The sequence below is a fragment of the Emericellopsis atlantica genome, assembly GCF_019669845.1.
Source record: "Emericellopsis atlantica unplaced genomic scaffold F5Z01scaffold_12, whole genome shotgun sequence".
NCBI lineage: Eukaryota > Fungi > Ascomycota > Sordariomycetes > Hypocreales > Bionectriaceae > Emericellopsis > Emericellopsis atlantica.
Window position 1 is genome coordinate 584,703 of NW_025764714.1, and position 18,168 is coordinate 602,870.

The 18,168-nt window shown below is 55.5% G+C and overlaps 9 protein-coding genes across 9 annotated transcripts; 5 read left to right on the forward strand and 4 right to left on the reverse strand.

The window, feature by feature from the left end:
* Positions 1 to 167: 167 nt before the first annotated feature.
* Positions 168 to 1,682, reverse strand: F5Z01DRAFT_681309 (proline dehydrogenase-like protein; the record flags this gene model as incomplete). Its single annotated transcript, XM_046265673.1, has 2 exons — positions 168 to 1,457; positions 1,554 to 1,682. The coding sequence occupies 2 exons, from the start codon at positions 1,680 to 1,682 to the stop codon at positions 168 to 170; spliced, it is 1,419 nt and encodes a 472-aa protein (XP_046118705.1).
* Positions 1,683 to 2,725: 1,043 nt separating this feature from the next.
* On the forward strand, positions 2,726 to 6,792 carry F5Z01DRAFT_750109 (alpha-aminoadipate reductase; the record flags this gene model as incomplete). Its single annotated transcript, XM_046267009.1, has 7 exons — positions 2,726 to 3,018; positions 3,084 to 3,237; positions 3,292 to 3,349; positions 3,408 to 3,471; positions 3,570 to 3,928; positions 3,986 to 5,189; positions 5,226 to 6,792. Exons 1-7 carry the CDS (start codon positions 2,888 to 2,890, stop codon positions 6,790 to 6,792), a joined length of 3,537 nt encoding a protein of 1,178 aa, XP_046118706.1. The 5' UTR covers positions 2,726 to 2,887.
* Positions 6,793 to 6,895: 103 nt separating this feature from the next.
* Positions 6,896 to 9,028, reverse strand: F5Z01DRAFT_686688 (major facilitator superfamily domain-containing protein; the record flags this gene model as incomplete). The annotated part of the gene is made up of 8 exons (XM_046265987.1): positions 6,896 to 7,278; positions 7,330 to 7,882; positions 7,938 to 8,489; positions 8,538 to 8,611; positions 8,659 to 8,684; positions 8,732 to 8,768; positions 8,818 to 8,831; positions 8,890 to 9,028. The coding sequence occupies 8 exons, from the start codon at positions 9,026 to 9,028 to the stop codon at positions 7,174 to 7,176; spliced, it is 1,500 nt and encodes a 499-aa protein (XP_046118707.1). The 3' UTR covers positions 6,896 to 7,173.
* Positions 8,994 to 9,926, forward strand: F5Z01DRAFT_94265 (putative GNAT family acetyltransferase). Its single transcript, XM_046267242.1, has one exon. The coding sequence runs from the start codon at positions 9,294 to 9,296 to the stop codon at positions 9,819 to 9,821; it is 528 nt and encodes a 175-aa protein (XP_046118708.1). The 5' UTR covers positions 8,994 to 9,293; the 3' UTR covers positions 9,822 to 9,926.
* On the reverse strand, positions 9,721 to 10,823 carry F5Z01DRAFT_94291 (uncharacterized protein). Its single transcript, XM_046267243.1, has 2 exons — positions 10,287 to 10,823; positions 9,721 to 10,225 (listed from the first exon to the last, which is right to left on the reverse strand). Exons 1-2 carry the CDS (start codon positions 10,714 to 10,716, stop codon positions 10,032 to 10,034), a joined length of 624 nt encoding a protein of 207 aa, XP_046118709.1. The 5' UTR covers positions 10,717 to 10,823; the 3' UTR covers positions 9,721 to 10,031.
* Positions 10,824 to 10,980: 157 nt separating this feature from the next.
* Positions 10,981 to 11,444, forward strand: F5Z01DRAFT_673930 (uncharacterized protein; the record flags this gene model as incomplete). The annotated part of the gene is made up of 2 exons (XM_046264989.1): positions 10,981 to 10,986; positions 11,034 to 11,444. 2 exons carry the CDS (start codon positions 10,981 to 10,983, stop codon positions 11,442 to 11,444), a joined length of 417 nt encoding a protein of 138 aa, XP_046118710.1.
* Positions 11,445 to 11,897: 453 nt separating this feature from the next.
* On the forward strand, positions 11,898 to 12,272 carry F5Z01DRAFT_636252 (uncharacterized protein; the record flags this gene model as incomplete). The annotated part of the gene is made up of 1 exon (XM_046262199.1): positions 11,898 to 12,272. The coding sequence occupies one exon, from the start codon at positions 11,898 to 11,900 to the stop codon at positions 12,270 to 12,272; it is 375 nt and encodes a 124-aa protein (XP_046118711.1).
* Positions 12,273 to 13,404: 1,132 nt separating this feature from the next.
* Positions 13,405 to 16,126, forward strand: F5Z01DRAFT_94492 (uncharacterized protein). The gene is made up of 2 exons (XM_046267245.1): positions 13,405 to 13,613; positions 13,750 to 16,126. Exon 2 carries the CDS (start codon positions 13,786 to 13,788, stop codon positions 15,796 to 15,798), a length of 2,013 nt encoding a protein of 670 aa, XP_046118712.1. The 5' UTR covers positions 13,405 to 13,613; positions 13,750 to 13,785; the 3' UTR covers positions 15,799 to 16,126.
* F5Z01DRAFT_621364 (fungal-specific transcription factor) lies at positions 15,832 to 18,032 on the reverse strand (the record flags this gene model as incomplete). Its single annotated transcript, XM_046261200.1, has 2 exons — positions 15,832 to 16,402; positions 16,459 to 18,032. 2 exons carry the CDS (start codon positions 18,030 to 18,032, stop codon positions 15,832 to 15,834), a joined length of 2,145 nt encoding a protein of 714 aa, XP_046118713.1.
* Between the last annotated feature and the right edge of the window lie 136 nt (positions 18,033 to 18,168).

An 18,168-nucleotide genomic window follows, 5' to 3' on the forward strand; every position in this document is an offset into this window, starting at 1 on the left:
TAACAAAGGCTTGCGTAATCTCTTTGTCTAATCTAAGGCGCTCATAGTATAACTCCGGCTCAAAAACAAATAATCCGCTGAGGTGTCAATATCTCGGGTATAACCTTGGGAAAAACAATCCGTTTCTCGGAACGCCATCTGGTCATCAAATCATTGGGTCGTAAATCTTAAGCGGTCATGCCGAACGCAACCTTGCAACGTCGGATCAGCTCAGCCCACATGGCATCGCGGCTGGTGCGTGTGCGGCCGACGGCTTCCTTGTTCTCTTGTGCGCGGCGGAGGAGGTACTTCATGCATTCGCCAGTTGAGCCCCAGACAAGATACTTGAATGTAGGTAGTGCGGAAGCGGCAGCACGAGGAGAAGTCTCAATCGGCCCAGGCTTCTTTTGGCGTTGCAAGCCAGCCTCCACGAGCTCGCAGCTGACCTCATCAGCCATGCCTTGCAACTGGGCGAATGCGACGGGGGATTTGGCATTTCCAGCGTCGCAAATGGCACGAGCGCGTCTAACAGACTCCGCGTTGTGCGACGCAATGATCATGCTGACGTCGGGGAACTCGCCCTCGCCCCGGACTGTCGAGTTCCAGGAACGGGTCAACAGACTGGCGGCCATGCCATCGAAGCAAGCGTGGGTATCCTCGACAGTGTCATGGAAGCGCTCGCGGGGGTCGGAGTTGAGGTATGCGCCGCGTACCAGCTTCGCGCCTAGGGTGTAGCCGTTCTTCTTCGCATCGGCGAGATGGTTCAACATCAGCTGGGGCGCACACTTCTTGTACGCTTGGTAGGTACCAAACACCGTCGGGTTGGTGGGGTCCCGGTTGTACTTGCGGGCAAATCGAAGGGTCCAGTCGTCGATGCCGTCCTGCAGAGCGTCCTGCTCAGCGTCGATCGCCACGCGGACACCACGGTCCGAGGCGAGCTTGCAGATTGCGTCGATGGAATCAGCCAAGTAGGGCGAGCAGGGAAGGCGGTTGGACAGCTGGTACAGGGCGAGGCTACCGGCACCGGTAAACTTCATCGAAACAAAGTCGCCAGGCTGTGCCAGGCGAATGGTCTCGAGCGTGCCCTTGGCCCATGGTGCGACTTCGTTTTGGATCAGCTCGGGGGTCTCATCGCCGATCTTGCCCTCTCGGAGGGCCTTGGCCTGCTGTCCAGACAAGACGACTTCTCGCGCATAGCACAGCATGACCCCAGTGAAGCCAATGCTTTTGAGGCCGTCGATCGTTCGGTTGACTTCGACGGCGTTCTCTCCAGCGCAGAACTGGGCGTAGAATGTCTTCTTGAGTGCGAAGCGCAACAGGGGGTTGCGATCAGGGTTCAGAATGGGGTTGCTCGAGTGCGCTATCGCGCTCATAATACGCAGCGAGGGAGCGAGCAACGCTGGTGAAGACGAGACCGAAGCAGTAGCGAGTGAGCGAAGGATCATGGTGAGCGGCAGGACCGACAAAGGCGCACGCGGCTTTTCCAAGGGCTCGTCCGTGAAGTCGGCGATGCTGGCGGCGGCACGGTGCCGCGACGAGTGGATGCCACGACGAGCATTGCTGGAGGGCGACACTGGGGCCGACTCGGGCTCGGGGGTCAGGCCATTGTGAGCGGTGACTGGTGTCGACTCAGAGGCGAGGCCGTTGTGCGCAGTGACCTGTGTGCTGTGACCACGTCGCTGGTCCTGCTTCAGTACTGCCATTCTGGAACGACATGACTGCGGGACAGCATTCGCGCGGAAAGCAGTGAGCGCTGCCCTCTGCGTGGGAAGACCAGCGAGTCCTCGCCGCGTGGTGGCTGTTGCCATTGCCTGTTGACGATAGTGTGTGTGGTAGTTGGATGGCAATGTGATTCGGGTTCTTCGTGTGTGGTTGATCAAGTGAGAAATGAAGAGGTCCGGGAAGCAGGTTGAGAAATCTCTTATAATGTTGGTGAGGGGGAAAACGCTCCTCGTCTGAAGTATAAAAAAACAGGCTGGTCTTGTGACCTTTTGTGACCCAAAGTCAATAGTGGTCACCAGGTGTTGTTGGTGAGAAGGTAATTCTTTCTGTTTCTGAATGGGAAGAGAGAAGTAAGTGACTTGGGACAATGGCAGGTAGGACAATGGCAACTTCCTTATTTCTAGTCTAGCGGAGAGCAAGGCAGAACCAGGTGATTTTCATGGCTTATCAATGCTTTTGCCCATCAGACATGCCTCACCCATCTCTCACCATCGATCGTCACCAGCTATCATAGTATCGCGAGCTTACCTCCGGCCGCTGGCCCACCTTATCTCCAAGATGATATCAGCTGCACCCAAGGTGCCCTGGCCTCAGAGAGAATCTGCCAGGACCTGCATGCCAGCGTCAATCCTCGGTCTGCGTAAGCTCCCGTGTTTCCACATTTACATCACTTTGCCATGATGAATCCCATTGTCTGATCCACCGCATCGACAACGCAGATGTCATCGTCGGAGGCCAGGGTCCCTCCGCTGTGACGCAGTCCAAGGCAACGGACCAAGTGCTCCTGTTTCAGATTACACATTCCTCGAAAGGGCAAAAAGCGGGGGTCGCTGTCAAATCGAGCTCGCGATCAATGATTCTTATGGAGAACTGCAGTGCGCGGCCTGATGACTGGCCGATCCTGACCGCGCCTCAATGACTGGACACAAAATGTCCGGTCCCTGGTAGTGGGGCGGGCTGAGCCGCTGGACTGCCGTGCCAAGTCACGTGCTTCCACACACGTATCGATATCGGCAGCTGGCCTGGCCAGTGGCCTCCCTCCGACTGCCCCTCCCGATGATCGGAGCTCCATGGAAATTTGCTGTGACGCATGGCGAGACATCCGCGGATTGTTTGGATTGATCTCGTTCCCTCTATATGCTCTACGGATCTTTTCTGACACTGATCTCCTCGCAAAACCGACACGATGAGTGGCATACCCGATCCCACGGCCGACCTCGATTGGAGTGGCTATCCCGGCGCCATCCACGAGATATTCCACGAGAACGCTGTGGCCTATCCCGACAGACCTTGCGTGACCGAGACCAAGACACCCACGTATGCGAATGAGCCCAATTGGAAAAGTTCACGCTTGTCTGTGCTTCTACTGACGTGTGGGCAAGATCACCAACCAGAACATATACCTACCGCCAGATCGACGAGGCATCCAGCACCATTGCAAATTACCTCCATGATTCAGGCATCACCAATGGAGATGTTGTCATGATATTTGCCCACCGCTCGGTGGAGCTAGTCTGCGCTTTCATGGGGACATTGGTTTGACTCTCTTTGCCCATTCAAATCGTGCGACCTTGCTGACCGAGGCTCTAGGCTGCCGGAGCTACAGTGACAGTGCTGGACCCTCTCTACCCACCGCAGAGGCAACAGAGTTCGCGCCTCCCCCGAAACGAATCGCTCCAAGGAGAAAGACTGACCGAACGATACAGTCTATCTGGAAGTATCTCAGCCAAAGGCACTCATATCCATTGGCAAAACTACAGACGAGAATGGGTAGGTTCCTCTTTATCGGACCATGACGGCCACCACTCCCCGACAAGCGCTGGAAATCGGTACGAGCTTCGATTCGCTTGCTGACATTTCCGATACAGCCCCCTTGCACCTCTTGTACAGAAGTACATCGACGAAGAGCTATCTATCAAATCCCAGATCCCGGACCTGCGCCTTAGTGACGATGGCATACTGTCTGGCGGCAAGCAGGATGGCAGCGACAGCGACATTTTCGATGGCATAAGGGGCAAGGCATCGTCACCTCCCGACGTCCTCGTTGGCCCCGATTCCAACCCCACGCTATCATTCACCTCCGGAAGTGAGGGGCGGCCCAAGGGTGTTTTAGGACGCCACTACAGTCTGGCCAGGTACTTCCCCTGGATGGCCGAGCGCTTCAACCTTTCATCCGAGAGTGTGTTTGCCTGTCTCTCCGGTATTGCTCATGATCCCATCCAGCGAGGTTAGTAACGTCGTCTATGATCGTGACTTCTGTTTCCGTATTGACAGCAGAGTCTAGATATCATGACACCTCTATGGCTTGGCGCGCAGCTGCTCATTCCTGCCAAGGAGGACATCCAGCACGAGAAACTGAGCGAATGGATGAACGCATGGTCGCCATCCACGGCCCATCTCACCCCTGCGATGGGACAGATTCTCGTCGGCGGCGCTACCACCAAGTTTCCCGCCTTGCGTCAGGTCTTCTTTGTCGGCGACGTCCTCACCACCCGCGACTGCAAGGTGCTGCGTAAACTCGGACCTTCATGTAATATCATCAACATGTATGGCACGACCGAGACCTCCCGCGCCGTGTCGTATTTCGAGGTCCCATCTGCGGCACAGGACCCGACAGCTCTCGATCAACTGGGGGACACCATCCCTGCTGGCTGGGGCATGAAGGATGTGCAGGTTCTCGTCGTGTCGCAAGCGGACCACACCAAGATGTGCGGTATTGGCGAAGTTGGCGAGATCTACATTAGAGCCGCTGGACTGGCCGAGGGATACCTCGGCGACCCCGAGAAGAACAAGGAGAAGTTCATCAACAACTGGTTCGTGGACAACAGCAAGTGGGTTGAAGCCGACAAGGCCAACGACAAGGGCGAGCCGTGGCGCCGCTACTACAAAGGGCCCCGCGACAGGCTGTATCGCACCGGTGATCTTGGGCAGTACCTCCCGTCGGGCGCTGTCCGTGTTTCTGGCCGCATTGACTCTCAGGTCAAGATTCGCGGATTCCGCATCGAGCTCAACGAGATTGACGCCAACTTGAGCGGCAGCCCTCTGATTCGAGACTGCAAGACTCTCGTTCGAAGGGATCGAAACGAGGAGCCGACGCTTGTCAGCTATATCGTACCTGAGATTGGCGAGTGGAAGCGTTGGCTGGAGGCTCATGGTCACGAGGATGTCGAAGACGAAGGCGTGGAGATGGGCCCCAGCGTCGTCTACCTGAAGAGATTCCGCCGCATGCAGGCTGAAGTGCGAGATCATCTCAAGACGCGTCTGCCTGTGCACTCGGTGCCGTCCATCTACATCGTCCTGCAGAAGCTCCCCCTGAACCCGAACGGCAAGGTCGACTCCCCCAACCTGCCCTTCCCTGATGCAGCACTCATGATGGAGGATGCCTCGGAGGAAGACCTGAAGAGCTGGGAAAAGTTGTCTGAGACTGAAAAGACCATTGCCACCCAGTGGTCAACTCTCATTCCTGGCCTCAATGCCAAGACCATCAAGTAAGTGCCGGCTCTATGAAATGAATTCCTCTTCAGGTCAAAGCTCACCGTATCTAGGCCCGATTCGAGTTTCTTCGACTGCGGAGGGCACAGTCTCCTGGCCCAGCAGCTCCTTCTCACGATCCGCAAAAGCTTGGACGCCGACATCACCATCGGTGTTCTTTACGCAAACCCTACTCTGGGAGCTTTGAGCACACAAGTAGACCGTCTGCGCAGCGGCCAGGCCGTCACGGTCGACAAGTCAGCCGAAACAGTGTACTCTGATTCCTTCGATGAGCTGGTCAACACTCTCGACGCCAAGTACGAGAGCGCGGACCCGGATGCTTTGAGCCCATCACACGGAGCGACGTTCTTCCTCACAGGTGCCACGGGCTTCCTAGGTGCATACCTGGCCAAGGATATCCTGGACAGGCAGAACACGAAGCTCATTGCGCACATTCGTGGAGCCAAGGATCTCGCTTTCGCCAAGGACCGTCTCACGAGATCTCTCAAAGGCTACGGGCTGTGGCAAGATCCCTGGGCCGACAGAATCTCCTGCGTTCTGGGTGACCTGTCCAAGCCCCGTCTTGGTCTCGACGACGCCAGTTGGAAGCACGTTGCCGACACAGCGGACGTCTTTGTCCACAATGCGGCCTACGTCCACTGGATCGCGCGCTACGAGCAGATGATGCGCAGCAACGTCCTCTCAACCATCGATGCCATGAAGCTATGCAATGAAGGAAAGCCGAAGCTGTTCTCCTTCGTATCGTCGACTTCAACACTGGATACAGACTACTACGTTCAGCTGTCACAGGAGCAGACTGCCACGGGACGCGGGGCGGTACTCGAGGCCGACGATCTACAGGGCAGCCGCATTGGTCTCGGCACCGGCTACGGCCAGACCAAATGGGTGTCTGAGCAGCTGGTGCGAGAAGCCGGCAGGCGAGGCCTACGTGGCGCCGTCGTCCGTCCTGGCTACATCCTCGGCAGCCGCCATGGCGGTGTGTCGAATACGGATGACTTCCTCATCAGGTTCTGCAAGGGCTGTGTCCAGCTGGGTTCGCGGCCCCGCATTGTCAACTCGGTGAACGCTGTCCCTGTGGACCACGTGGCCCGCGTTGTCATCGCGGCCGCCCTGAATCCTCTTCCTGGTGTCAACGTCGTGCACGTCACGGCCCACCCTCGGCTGCGGATGAACGAGTTCCTCTCTGCGCTGAGCTACTACGGTTACAACGTCCCAGAGGTCGACTATGAGGAGTGGAAGACACAGCTTGAGGAGTTTGTGTCGGCTGGATCCGTCGAGAAGGACCAGGAACAGAGTGCCCTGATGCCGTTGTTCCACATGGCCACATCGAATCTGCCATCGACGACGCGCGCCCCAGAGTTGGACGACAGAAATGCCGTGGCTGTGCTCAAGGCTGACGCAGACCGTTGGACAGGCGTAGATGACAGCGCAGGTGAAGGCATTACCCGCGAGGATATCGGGCGGTACCTGCGCTACCTCGTCGAGATCAAGTTCCTGGTGCCGCCGACAGGCCGAGGCCGGGAGCTACCACCCATCGCGGCCAACGTCGCGGAGGCCCAGGCGCAATGGAGTGTGGGCGGGCGCGGTGGCGCGGCTTAAATTTCTACTATTTTGGATGTCAGGGCAGGACGGCTAAAAGTGAGGCGCTCACGCGAAAGGTACTATTGATGCGGAAGATATAGACATGGGGTTTGGGTCTGAGACGAGTGCAGACTCGAGATACAGGTAGCGTTGCTTTTCAATCGAGCCATGCGATTATCTCAAAAGACACGGTAAAGACAGATTACGGTTTCCAACAACAGTCCCAGCATAGCCATTATCTTCAAGTCAAACGTGCGGAGGCGAGAACGCGCCTTCTGATGGCAAATGTGGTATCGCGTTGCGAACAACTTTGTTCCAGGCGCAGGGTGGATGAGAGTAAGTTGTCTATTCCAACTGAATCCCAAGGGCAATCAGCTGCCGCAATGTTTGTGAATGTGTCTATTCGATTCGTTGAGGTCTCTCACCAGCGCCTTCAACCCCCAACACCTCAAGCTCCTGCCCGTGAGGCCTCTCGACCAACTTCTTCAGTGTGAATTTGTCCAGCTATGTCGTGTCAGTCTCGTTTGATTCACAGCTCTCACAATGCAAGCTTACCCATCGGACTAGGAACAGCCATCCCGATAGCGCTGCTACAACGCATACCATGGCGATGTACCCGTTTCGCCAATACGGTGCGTCATCAGCGGGATAGAGTACGATGCCCCAGAACGTGTACAAGAGCATGTCGAAGGCCACCATGCCCGCCAAAATGGTGCTTCGCGCTGCATCATCACCCCCTCTGGAGGCGATGATTGAAGACCACCCGTAGAGTAAGGGGTTGATGCCATTCGACGTAGCCGCAAGGTACAAGGCTGCTAGGTTGCCGGCGACTGTCATACTGGGGACAAAAAGAATGATACTGCAGACGAGTTGAATAAGACAGAGGCCCAAGCCTGTGGCGAGCCGCCGACTTGACCTGTCAATCACTGTCGCACAGAGGAGCTCGACGACAATGCCGAGGGCCTGGGTCCCGAGAGGCAGGGTGTTGATCTCTGCTTGGGACCACCCATCAATGTGTTGACGAGCCTTCAGGTAGAGCAGCATTAAGCCCTGAACTTGATACGCTTGCAAAGCCGAACCCAGGACCGAGAAACCGCAACAGATATAGCTAAGATGGTTTGTTAGCTACTAGTCATTGACCCCCAGTCACATGGGGAACCCACAATGTTGGTTGTCCCAACACCCGCTTCGCGAGGCTCCAAGGAGCAATGTTGTGACCATCCTCCATCTTGGCAGGGAGCCGACTGAGAGCCAGGTCTTTCTCCAGCTTATTCAAGTAAGGTGCCTTTGTCGTCTCCGGCAAATCTGGAAAGAAGGCAAAGCCAAAGAAAGCAATCGGACACGTGATGATCCCGTCGATGATGAAAACCCACTGCCAGCCATCGAGGCCTAATCTTCCATCGAGAGACGCGTAGATGGCGGCCATCATGGCCCCAGCGCACATGTTGCCAACCTGGCCCGTGATGGTCAAGATGGCTGTCCGCATGGATATTTCATCCGATTTGTACCAGGACTCCATGACACATATACACCCAGCATATGTGCTGGACTCTGCCACGCCCTGGAACAACCTCACGACGCATAGCTGGGCGAAGGTCTTGCAGGCAGCACTCAATGCTGTGAGCGCTGCCCATAGAAGCACCATGGAAGGGAGCCAGATCCGAGGGGCCACCTTCTGGATGACAAGGCTATTGGGCACCTGGCCCACGAGCATGCTTTGTTCTGTTAGCACAGAACCCCTGGAACAGCAGTTGAAGTCCTACCCTGCTGTGACCATCGACAAGAGGATGTTGTACTGATTTCCTTCTAGTTGTAGTGCTTCTTTTAACCCTGCTACCTGGTGCAGAATTAGCACCACCGACTGAGCATGTCCCGTCAACATACATATGCATTTGCAAAGGCAGCTCTATCTGTCACGTCGTCAGAACCTGTTAAACACCCTACATTGCAAACATACCAAGCTTGTTGAAGAAGTAGCTAAGGCAGGAGTACGTCTGTCATGGTGTAAGTGGCGTGTACTAGGACTGGCCTTCAAGAACGTACAAGAATGAAGAAATCTGCAACAAGTAAGAAACATCTTCAAAGGATATATGCATAGTGCTCGCGCCAACGAACCAAGCTTCCGTATCAGCTTCCTCTCTTCCCCTATAGCGTCACCCCAAAGCCATTTTGTCAATGTCCTTTGGATTTGCCGCAGGCCACTGCGACTTGGCCCGTCACTTGTCAAAGACCGAACCTCAACCGCCTGTGCCATGACTCCTGAACAAACACCTAGAAGGCCAAGACAAGCTGGGCATAATTAGAAGGGACGGAACGTGGAGATTATCTACTGAGATGTACTAGTTGCATTGCTAATTAATTGCTCAATTCAACGCGTGGCGCGGGGACGTGGGGCAGATAAAAATGATCACGTGTAGAATCCTAACTTACAACGCCGTTCATCAACAGAAACAATAGCTTTTCGCTCAAGCGGAAGCACTGAGCAGGGCGCCTGCGAACATTCGAAAACGGAGGGCGCCATGGAGACCAAACCAGTCATTCGCTCTGCAATGCCACAGGAAATCCCTGCCATCGTGGATTTCGTGCTCGCGGCCCGAAACACCATGTTTTCGCGGGTCCCGGCAAGCTTACACATCCCCAAAGTCCAAGCCGAGCTGGCCAAATTCCAGGAGGACTACCTCGAAGATCGTGAGGGAGGCTTTCTTATTGCTAAGAGCAATGGACAGATCATAGCTACCGTTGGCTATGTCGCGTACGACAATCGATTTCCCCAGCTGGATTTCGGTAGCGAGCGAGTCGTCGAGGTGGTCAAGCTATACGTCGATCCCAAGTGGAGGCGAGCAGGACTGGCCACAAAGATCTTCGCAGCACTTCAGCGCGAGGCTCGGCAAGCTGGCATTAGACGGTTGTATTTGCACACGCATCCGTTTCTGCCAGGCTCAGTCCGTTTCTGGGAACGCCAAGGTTTCCAACTTGAATGCGTCGACAAAGATCCGATTTGGCAGACGACACACATGTCCAAAGTGCTTCGAAGAGACACTGACTGAGACAAGAGGCACTGATGCTGCTGCGTGAAGATCGTCGCTTCAGGGCCGTTGGCGCGTCAGACTGGCATCGTTTCGCAGTAGCAGGGTCCCGGTTCATCGGACGATTGGGCACTGAACAATTCATGCATCAGACTACATGAAAATACATGGTAAAACGGACTGGCCTGTGTTGGTCTGGGTATCAAAGGGGGAACACAAGAAAGGCAACTTTCAAGGCGCTGCGGTGGCTTCACGCTGCTCGGCAGCGTACTCTTTTCGACTCCGTCCTCGGCCTCGGATGAACTCAATGTACCCGACTGGTCTGCCTTGAATGAGATTGAGGAAATCTTGCGCGCCGCCGTAGGCGATGCCAAATAGAAGTCCAGATTTAGCGTTCCGAGCAGCCGTTGTAATGGGGAACCGGTCTGCAGGCAGGCATTATTAGCTCATGATCTGCGGGTAGAAGTCAATGATGCTCCAACTTACGCCAGAGAGAGAAAGCGCCAGCGACAGATAATGATGCAATAATTGTTGAAAACATGTCGCTCGCTCCACGACAGCGGTCGACGGTGGTTTCCAGCGATAGGGCCATGCCGCTCCAGAGGGCCAATTTGGTTCCCATCTTCAATCCCTCCATGCCGCCTCCAATGGCCGCATGATAGTTCTTGGACTTGTGGTAGAGATACCAGCCTGTCGTCGAATCGGGCATCTTGTGCGCGTGTTCAGCACGGAACCGGAGGTGCGCCGTCTTGCCACCCTGTGTCGCTCCCAGGGCGAGACCGAAGAAACCGGCAGTCGTAGACCCCAAGGCTATGCGGAGAGGCGCTTGGAGGGATAATCGCGGATGGGGGTCTTGCTGGAAGGTTGCGATCGCCTCTTGAGACAGCATCGTTTTCGGGTCAGGTAGGACAGCCATCGTGGCGTATGGTCCGCAGGGTATCCGGGAGGCAAAGGAGTCGGCGCAAAAGCTCCGAAGGAATCAGTGTCGAGGTTCAATGCTGGCGGTGACGGTGGTCGAAAGATGTCGGAACGTGCAGGCTTAATTCGTACTGTGCGTGAGAGACAGTGACTGTACACATCGCACAGTACGACGACTCACGCGGCAACACGTGACGACGCGAGGTCTTCTTTCACATCAGCGATCCTCACCTCGACCCTTGAATACATCAACTTGGGAATCATGGCAGTCAGTATGAGCTGCTGGCAGGTGTATCTCATGGCTAACAATCTCAGGATACGATTGATGAGACCACATTTTCCGTCCGCTTCAAGCATGGCATCCACACACTCTACCTCTTCGTCGATCCGTCAACATCCATGGCCGCTGTGAGCCAAGAACTTCGAGAAATGCTCCGTGAGCGGTATCCGGGAGGCCTCACTTCATCACTAGACCCCCCAAAGACCACCATGGTGCCGGACGAAGCCTCGAAGCCCAAGATGGCCTATGGCGTACTGAGCTCGCCCTCCAATCCCGACAGCGGATGGAAGCAGCTGAAGATTGGAGATGAAGGCACGACGACAGCTATGAAGGCCGGGTTGAAGACGAATAGCATAGTCGCTTTCGCTTTCCTTGAGAATGAGGACGACGAGCCAGTGTTTGAGGTCGAGTGGCCACGCGACGATGAGGAGATGGAAGATGCGTGAAAGCCGTGGAATCTTGACAAATTCGCTTTCCTGGACTTAACAAGGAAAGTGTCATTGGGATCCAGCGATCACAATCATGAGCTATGAGACTGCGATACCCCGGGCCTGCTTGCTTGTATCGCGGTGTTAATTACAGCATAAGTAAGCACTATGCACGATGCGGAGGTACCGGACATAATTAGAGGCTATACCGTACTGTTCGCGACATGGGTGAATGCGAACGTTCAGCCCAAAGGCATTCATTTGTCATCGCTAATACCATCCTTTCGGCACCGATTATCCATCTTACCGCCCATTATATATCAGATCTTATTACATTCAATTCAGATAAGTATATAAAGCTCGTGGCGTGCTCCGTCTAACATTTCGCTGTCATCATCGGCTTCTCACTCTCAACTCCGTTTACATACACCACTTCAACTGACGCTACCACTCACAACAACCACCGACACCATGAACCACCCTTACATTTTCAACGCGACCGCCGCTTTGAGCACAGTTCTCATGGGGTTTGGTCTCAGCGCGACGTTTCGCCCAGACGGCCATCTCAGGAGTTTGGGGTTCCCTGTTCACACAGAGCCCACGGCCAAGAAGCTCAACTCGGCACTCATGAGCATTTGGGGCATACGCAACATATCTGTCAGCCTCCTTCTCTTCCTAATATGGGCCCAGAAGGACGAGAGCTTGATGGCCAAAGCCATGGGGATCGTCATTGCGATTCCCTTTGTGGATGGATTCGTGAGCCGCAGACTCATCGGTTACAACGAAATGATGCACTGGTCGTTCATCCCAATCCTGGGAATCACTGCTACGGGGCTATCGCTGTGAACTGGTCGCGGACGACTCACGGTATTCGCTTGGGGGAGCCATTGTCTGTGTACGTATGGAGGCTGGAACGTCGGGGAGGGGTTCAAGGGAGCGCAAACAAACCATTCGATTTGATTTTGAGCAGTGTTGGTAATACTACTAGTAATAATGGGAACAACGAAACATCTGAATTGAATACTGCTCTAAGTGAAGACCATCATTTGACAACGATATTGTAAGGTAGGGAGGGATATTAACGTGTTGCATCCAAATGACAGTGCATGGTTGCTGCGTGGGGTACAGGCTACAGCACTAAAAGTTACTGATTGCTCTTTCTCTCATCTGAATCTGAACTACCTAGAGTCGTTTCTTCACGTTCCAGTTTCTTCTGACAATTCAACCTCAGTCTTTCATGCTCTTCGAGGCAGGCCATCTCCAAGTTCCAACTCCTTCAGCTCAAAGTCCAGCAATTTTCCTGTTGCTGTCCCCATTGGGAGCGCTGATCCCTCGAGGATCCTTTGCCCCGTCTACAGATTCAGCCTCACCATGGAGCCTGCACGAATCCGATCATCCTTCGGGCACCGGACTCTGACCGCATTTGCCCACCACGCCTCCCAATACATACCGACTTGAGCTTGTCTCATCGACTCAGCATCTTGTACTCGAGGGCTTGAAACTGGAAGGACGAGCGCGGAAAATGTCTCATCGCGGCACAGGACCACCTCCGTTACCTCCTCGAAGCCCACGGCCTCCCCAGACCGCGCACAACAATGTAGCCCCCGCTCAATCACCAGCAGCCTCCTTTCACTATCCGCCGCCTCCAGGGCGACTACCTTTGCATGGCGATGGGCTCTTATCACCTCGTGCTGAAATACGGCCGCCTCTGCCACCTCGACCTTCTCCGTCATCTGACGCCCAGTTTAGCCCGCCACTGCCACCAAGGCCAAACTCCCAATCTTGGTCCTCGCCTTCGCCATCGTCACGCGAGCGTCGCGACTCCTACCAGCCACCACCACTGCCACCCAAAGAAAGACATGACTCACCGGTCAGCCCGTTATTACCGGTGCAGGCAAATTACTATTCTGGCGGGAGTTACCTGAGTACACCGTCAATTTCGACATCAGACGTGAGCCCAGAAACGCAGCCTGCGTCCGTCCATCACGAGCAGCATGAACTGCCAGCATCACCTGCTGTTCACACAACACATCGAAATGAGCCAGAGGTGTTGCAGAGCCAGGATCATACCGGCTACAGCAAGGGCGAGACTCCGGGCACCAAAGCCCAGACCGACGACATATACCAGCTTTCGGCAACACTCACAGATCTTTCGTTCCAAGTCTACCACCATGATAGCACACCAGAGCGCGGAGCTGCGGAGGCGACTAATAACTCCCCCGAGGGACTCGACAAGCGACGGGCGGGCGGCTCAGTTGGGTTGCCTCTAGAAGAACGGACAGTGGCTGGTCCGGCCAAATCTACAAGCTCACTGCCTCCCGAGAACGCTCCGCCAGAAGCTTCTCTTTCGCAATCACCAATGTCTACCAGTATCACAGAAATTCCGGATAAGACGCTTGCAGCTGGTTATGAGCCAGGGGCTGTCTTTGCTAGTTGTGATTCCGAGCGGGAGATCCCCAATGAGAGTGCCTATCGGCCGCCCATAGTCGGAGAGGATCAGGCCACGAACAACGAACCAGTACACCCGAATAGCAGCTCACCACCGACTGCTCATCCTACAGAAGCAGAGCCGAAAATCTACATGACTATCCAGCAATCGCTTCTAAATAGGACATCGGGGCAAAGCGCTGCGCATAGCGAATCCCACCATGACTCAACGAGCCCACCGCCGTTCAAAGTGTGCCTTGATAGCAATTTAGCCATACCTGGAACGTACTATTGGCACCCAGGCGCGCCGGATTTCGTTATCTGCTCGTGCTGCTATGTTGACCACATCGAATCGAGCATTTTCGCGCCCACCATGGAATCTCGGTTCTTTGACGTCGGCGAGCCACGGATCTGTAGGTTCAGCAGGCCACGCATGAAGGATCATCTCTTTCCCGAGGCACTGACCACGGGCTCACTGAGGCGGGCCGCTGAGTGGATGCGAAGAAGAGCTACGATTCAAGACTGCAAAGGAACGAACGGTGTCTCTGGAGGCCAAGGTATGAAGTGGTACAAGTCTCGAAGAGACGATATACCCAGTTTTGTGGTGTGTGAGGCGTGTTATGAGGACCACATGGCATTTCAAGAATCGAGTGGCCATTTCTTTGCCCTTCCAGAGGACCTCCACAAACCCGAAAACACTTGGGCTTGCGACCTGGCGATCCCCTATATCTTGCGGTTATGGAAGAAGCTTGGCAAAGACCTCACGTGGGACCAGTTTGTCGCCGAGGCCAAAGGCAGAATGTCTTTCAACCCGTGCCCAGGAGCGAAAGCAATGAGCACTTACAACAAGCACTGGTTCGTCCCCAAGACCGGACACGAGGGCTTGATGGTTTGCGCTGCATGCTGGGCTGACCATATCCTGCTCACGGGCGAAGATGACAAGTGGCGGCATGCTGAGGAGCTGATGGAACTGGCAGGCAACTTGGTGCGCTGCTCATTTTCCAATATGAATGTCAGTATGCCGATGCTCAAATCACATGACGAGAAGGATTACTCCATTTTCTGGGCCGCCATGGACAAATTGTCCAAGACCCCTCCGTGCGAGGCAAAGGGGATCAGGGGCGGCAAGTGGTGGACGTTGCCCTCCGACCCTGATAACTTCCAGGTTTGCGCAGCATGCTACACAGGGCTGGCAGAAACTCTGGGCATTGATTATCTGCTCATCCCGAAGCAGTCTATTAGCCCAGACGACACTTTACTGTGCACCTTGAATCCCAACAGTCCCCGGGCGGCGGCCATGGTACAAAGATTTCTTCAGATGTACTACAACCACGACGCCACCTCGCTTGAAAATTACGCTAAAGTGTGGGCGCGGATCCCGCCTTGCAAGGTGGACGAAGACTATGCAAATGGTCACTGGTATGGGTGGCTAGACTGCACCATCTGTCGCGAGTGCTACCACGAGTTTGCGAGCAAGTACCCTTCCATGGTTGCGGCGATGGAGCTTGAGGACAGACTGCTGCCCAACCCAGCCGTGTGCGAGATGTACAGCCGTCGTATGCGAACCTTGTTCGACAAGACAGCCTCCGACTCGTCTCCACCCGATCTCAAGCCTCTACTCGAATTCTCAATACATCGTCGAGGGATCTACTTGGAGACAGTCCCACAGATGCGCATGATGGTGTTCCAGTCCCGGATGGGCCTCTTCCAGCAGCAGTCGCTCAATGCACAGAGCAGTTTCTACCTGAACATGGGTTTGGGCAACGAGACGCTGTATGGTTCAAACTATACGTACGGTGCGGCGGGAGTAGGCTATGGCTTCGCCAATCGAGATTTGCTGCATGCAGAGCAGTTGCGACAGCAGGCCATGGGGATAATGGGTGACCAGTCGTCAAGGACAATGCACGTGGGAATGCTGCAGGAGAAATGGAAGGCTGTTGAGTAGTCGTGAGATTTTGATATCTACAACATTGCCCCCCTACAAGTAATGAGCCAAATCGATGCCTCCGCCGCCCTCTAGCAACGGGAACAGGTTCAATGCTGAGCTCGGGTCCTCGTTACCTTGGTTACTCCAAAAGTTGGCGTCCAACCCACCGAATACATCCCCTGACCCAAAGAAAGACGAAGGGTCCAAGTCCCCGCCGCCCCTCGGCGACGGCACGGTAGACTGCGGGTTGAATAGTGATCTGTCGAACAGAGAGTGGCGCCTCTGCGACGCGGACACTGCTGGACTCGCTGCCGTGCTGTTGGCTTGCGTTGCTGGCGAAGCCGCGGAGCCGCGCGCTCGGTTCTCCTGCGGGATGAGGCCAAAGAGCTGGCTGGAACTCTCCGTGCGACGTAGGCGCTCCTGCAGCTCCCTCTTTTCCAGGTGTTCGAGGGCCGTGTTGAGCAGAGACTGGGCGATCAATGAGTATTGTGTGGCGTGCGTGTCGGATTGGGCGAAGTGGTCGAGGGCTTGGATGGATATGCGCGTGTACTTTTCCAGGATGCGGCCAAAGTTCCCCAAGAGTCCGACGCCCAGGACGAGGGAAGATGCAAATAACCAGGACCTGAGAACATTTGTCAGCCAAGAACAGCCCGCAAAGTTTGGTCGCCTGTCTCTTACACCAGTAGAGGCATGCGTCTATGCAACACCCTCTGCTCGATCAGCTCCGCGATTGGGTCGACCATCATGCTCGCTGCTTCGATACAAGCGTCTGCGAGCTTCGACTTGCCGTTGGACATGGCAGGATAGCGCGCCGCATTGGGCTCGTCGCCTAGTCTGCGAAAGAGCTCGTACATGAGGAAGGGTCGCGACACCAACATGACGGCGTAGTAGTACGACGCCAGAACCTGACAGGCGCCACTGATCTGGGCCTTTGTGTGGTCACCGGGTAGAGACAAGACGTCTTTCAGGGGATGAAGCCACCGTTCGGACCACTCCCGCAGTTGCTTCGAGATACCCTCTGTCAGCTGCAACGAGATCTTTTTCCGTGAGTAGATCTCTGTCACGATGCCCTCGGTAATCAGCATTATTTGCACGGATGCGTTGAGCAGGTCAAAAACCTCGTTGCCTTCCAGGTCCGTCGCCCGGTATGGAACCGTGCAGTCCACGTCAGATGTGGCGGGGGGGCGACCCATGGAGACACTCAGGAACAGATCGACAATCCTCATGCTCTTCCATGTCCTGTCGCGCTGCCGGTGGATCTCGGGACCGAAACGCGCGTTGACCTCTGTGCGATGCACGCCGACCGAGTAGGCTGCACGGCTGGCGATACCAAAGACCAGAAACGCGTTGTTGATCTGGCACGAGCACAGCATGTACACTGTCACAAGGATGAAGGCGTGTACCGTGCCGACGCCCATGCTCCCGTTCAGACTGTTGAAGGCCTGCGCCTTCCCGTATTCAAAGTAGGTTCTCGAGGTTGCCTCGTCGGTTTTGAGCAGCCCAATGGCCAGGACAAGGTAGTGGATCGTGGTGGTGAGATTCTCTGCCCGCTGATGACTCGCCCAGAAAGCAACGTCGCTCTCCAGCTTCTCATCAAACAGGTCAACAAGACCCGTGGTAATGAGGACGTAGTCCTGCACTGCGAGTCTGATCCCTTCCTGGCACAGCGCTGGCGGTGATGGCTCATGGGACGCCACAGGTGCCGCCGGCGCATTCTCGAGGACAGAGTAGCGGCTGGTCTCGGGGGCAAAGGCGTTCTGCCCGACCCTACTCGTCACGAGCTGCCGTACGGATTGGAAAAATGACAAGGGGGCACAGTCCCCGATGAAGATGAGTTTCCCCTGCGCATCACAGAGCAGCCGTGCTTCGAGTGGCACTTCCGTGTCGTCTTCCTCCATCACGGACGACCGCCTTGCCGCACTTCCGATGTGACGCGTCCCATGGCCAGCTACCACGCTGTGGCCGTCGTCGTCAAGCGAGGTAGCTCTTGTCGAACGCACCGCCGCTGCCGTAGACGGGGGCGACGACCTTGATGCCCGTGGGCTCGCCGTGCTAGTAGGCGTACGCGCTGCGTCTGCTGCGTGCCTCTGCCGCGTCCTCCTAGGATGGCTGTACTTGCAGGTAGACGGCCTCTGCCGACGGATGCAGTAAGAGCATGGTGTTTTGCCGTCACACTTGACCTTTCGGGCCTTGCATCCATCGCACGCATTGGCTATGCGACTGCGGATGATGCCCTGGGCCGGTACGTCCATGTTGCGGACGGATGAGAGACTGGAAATTGAGCGGCTGGACGGAAGAAACCATTGTCCACTGTCGGAGGGATCCGGACTTGTAGGGCTACAGTGTCAGAGTTCATGCGGATACTGTGCGTGATTAGGCCACGCTATG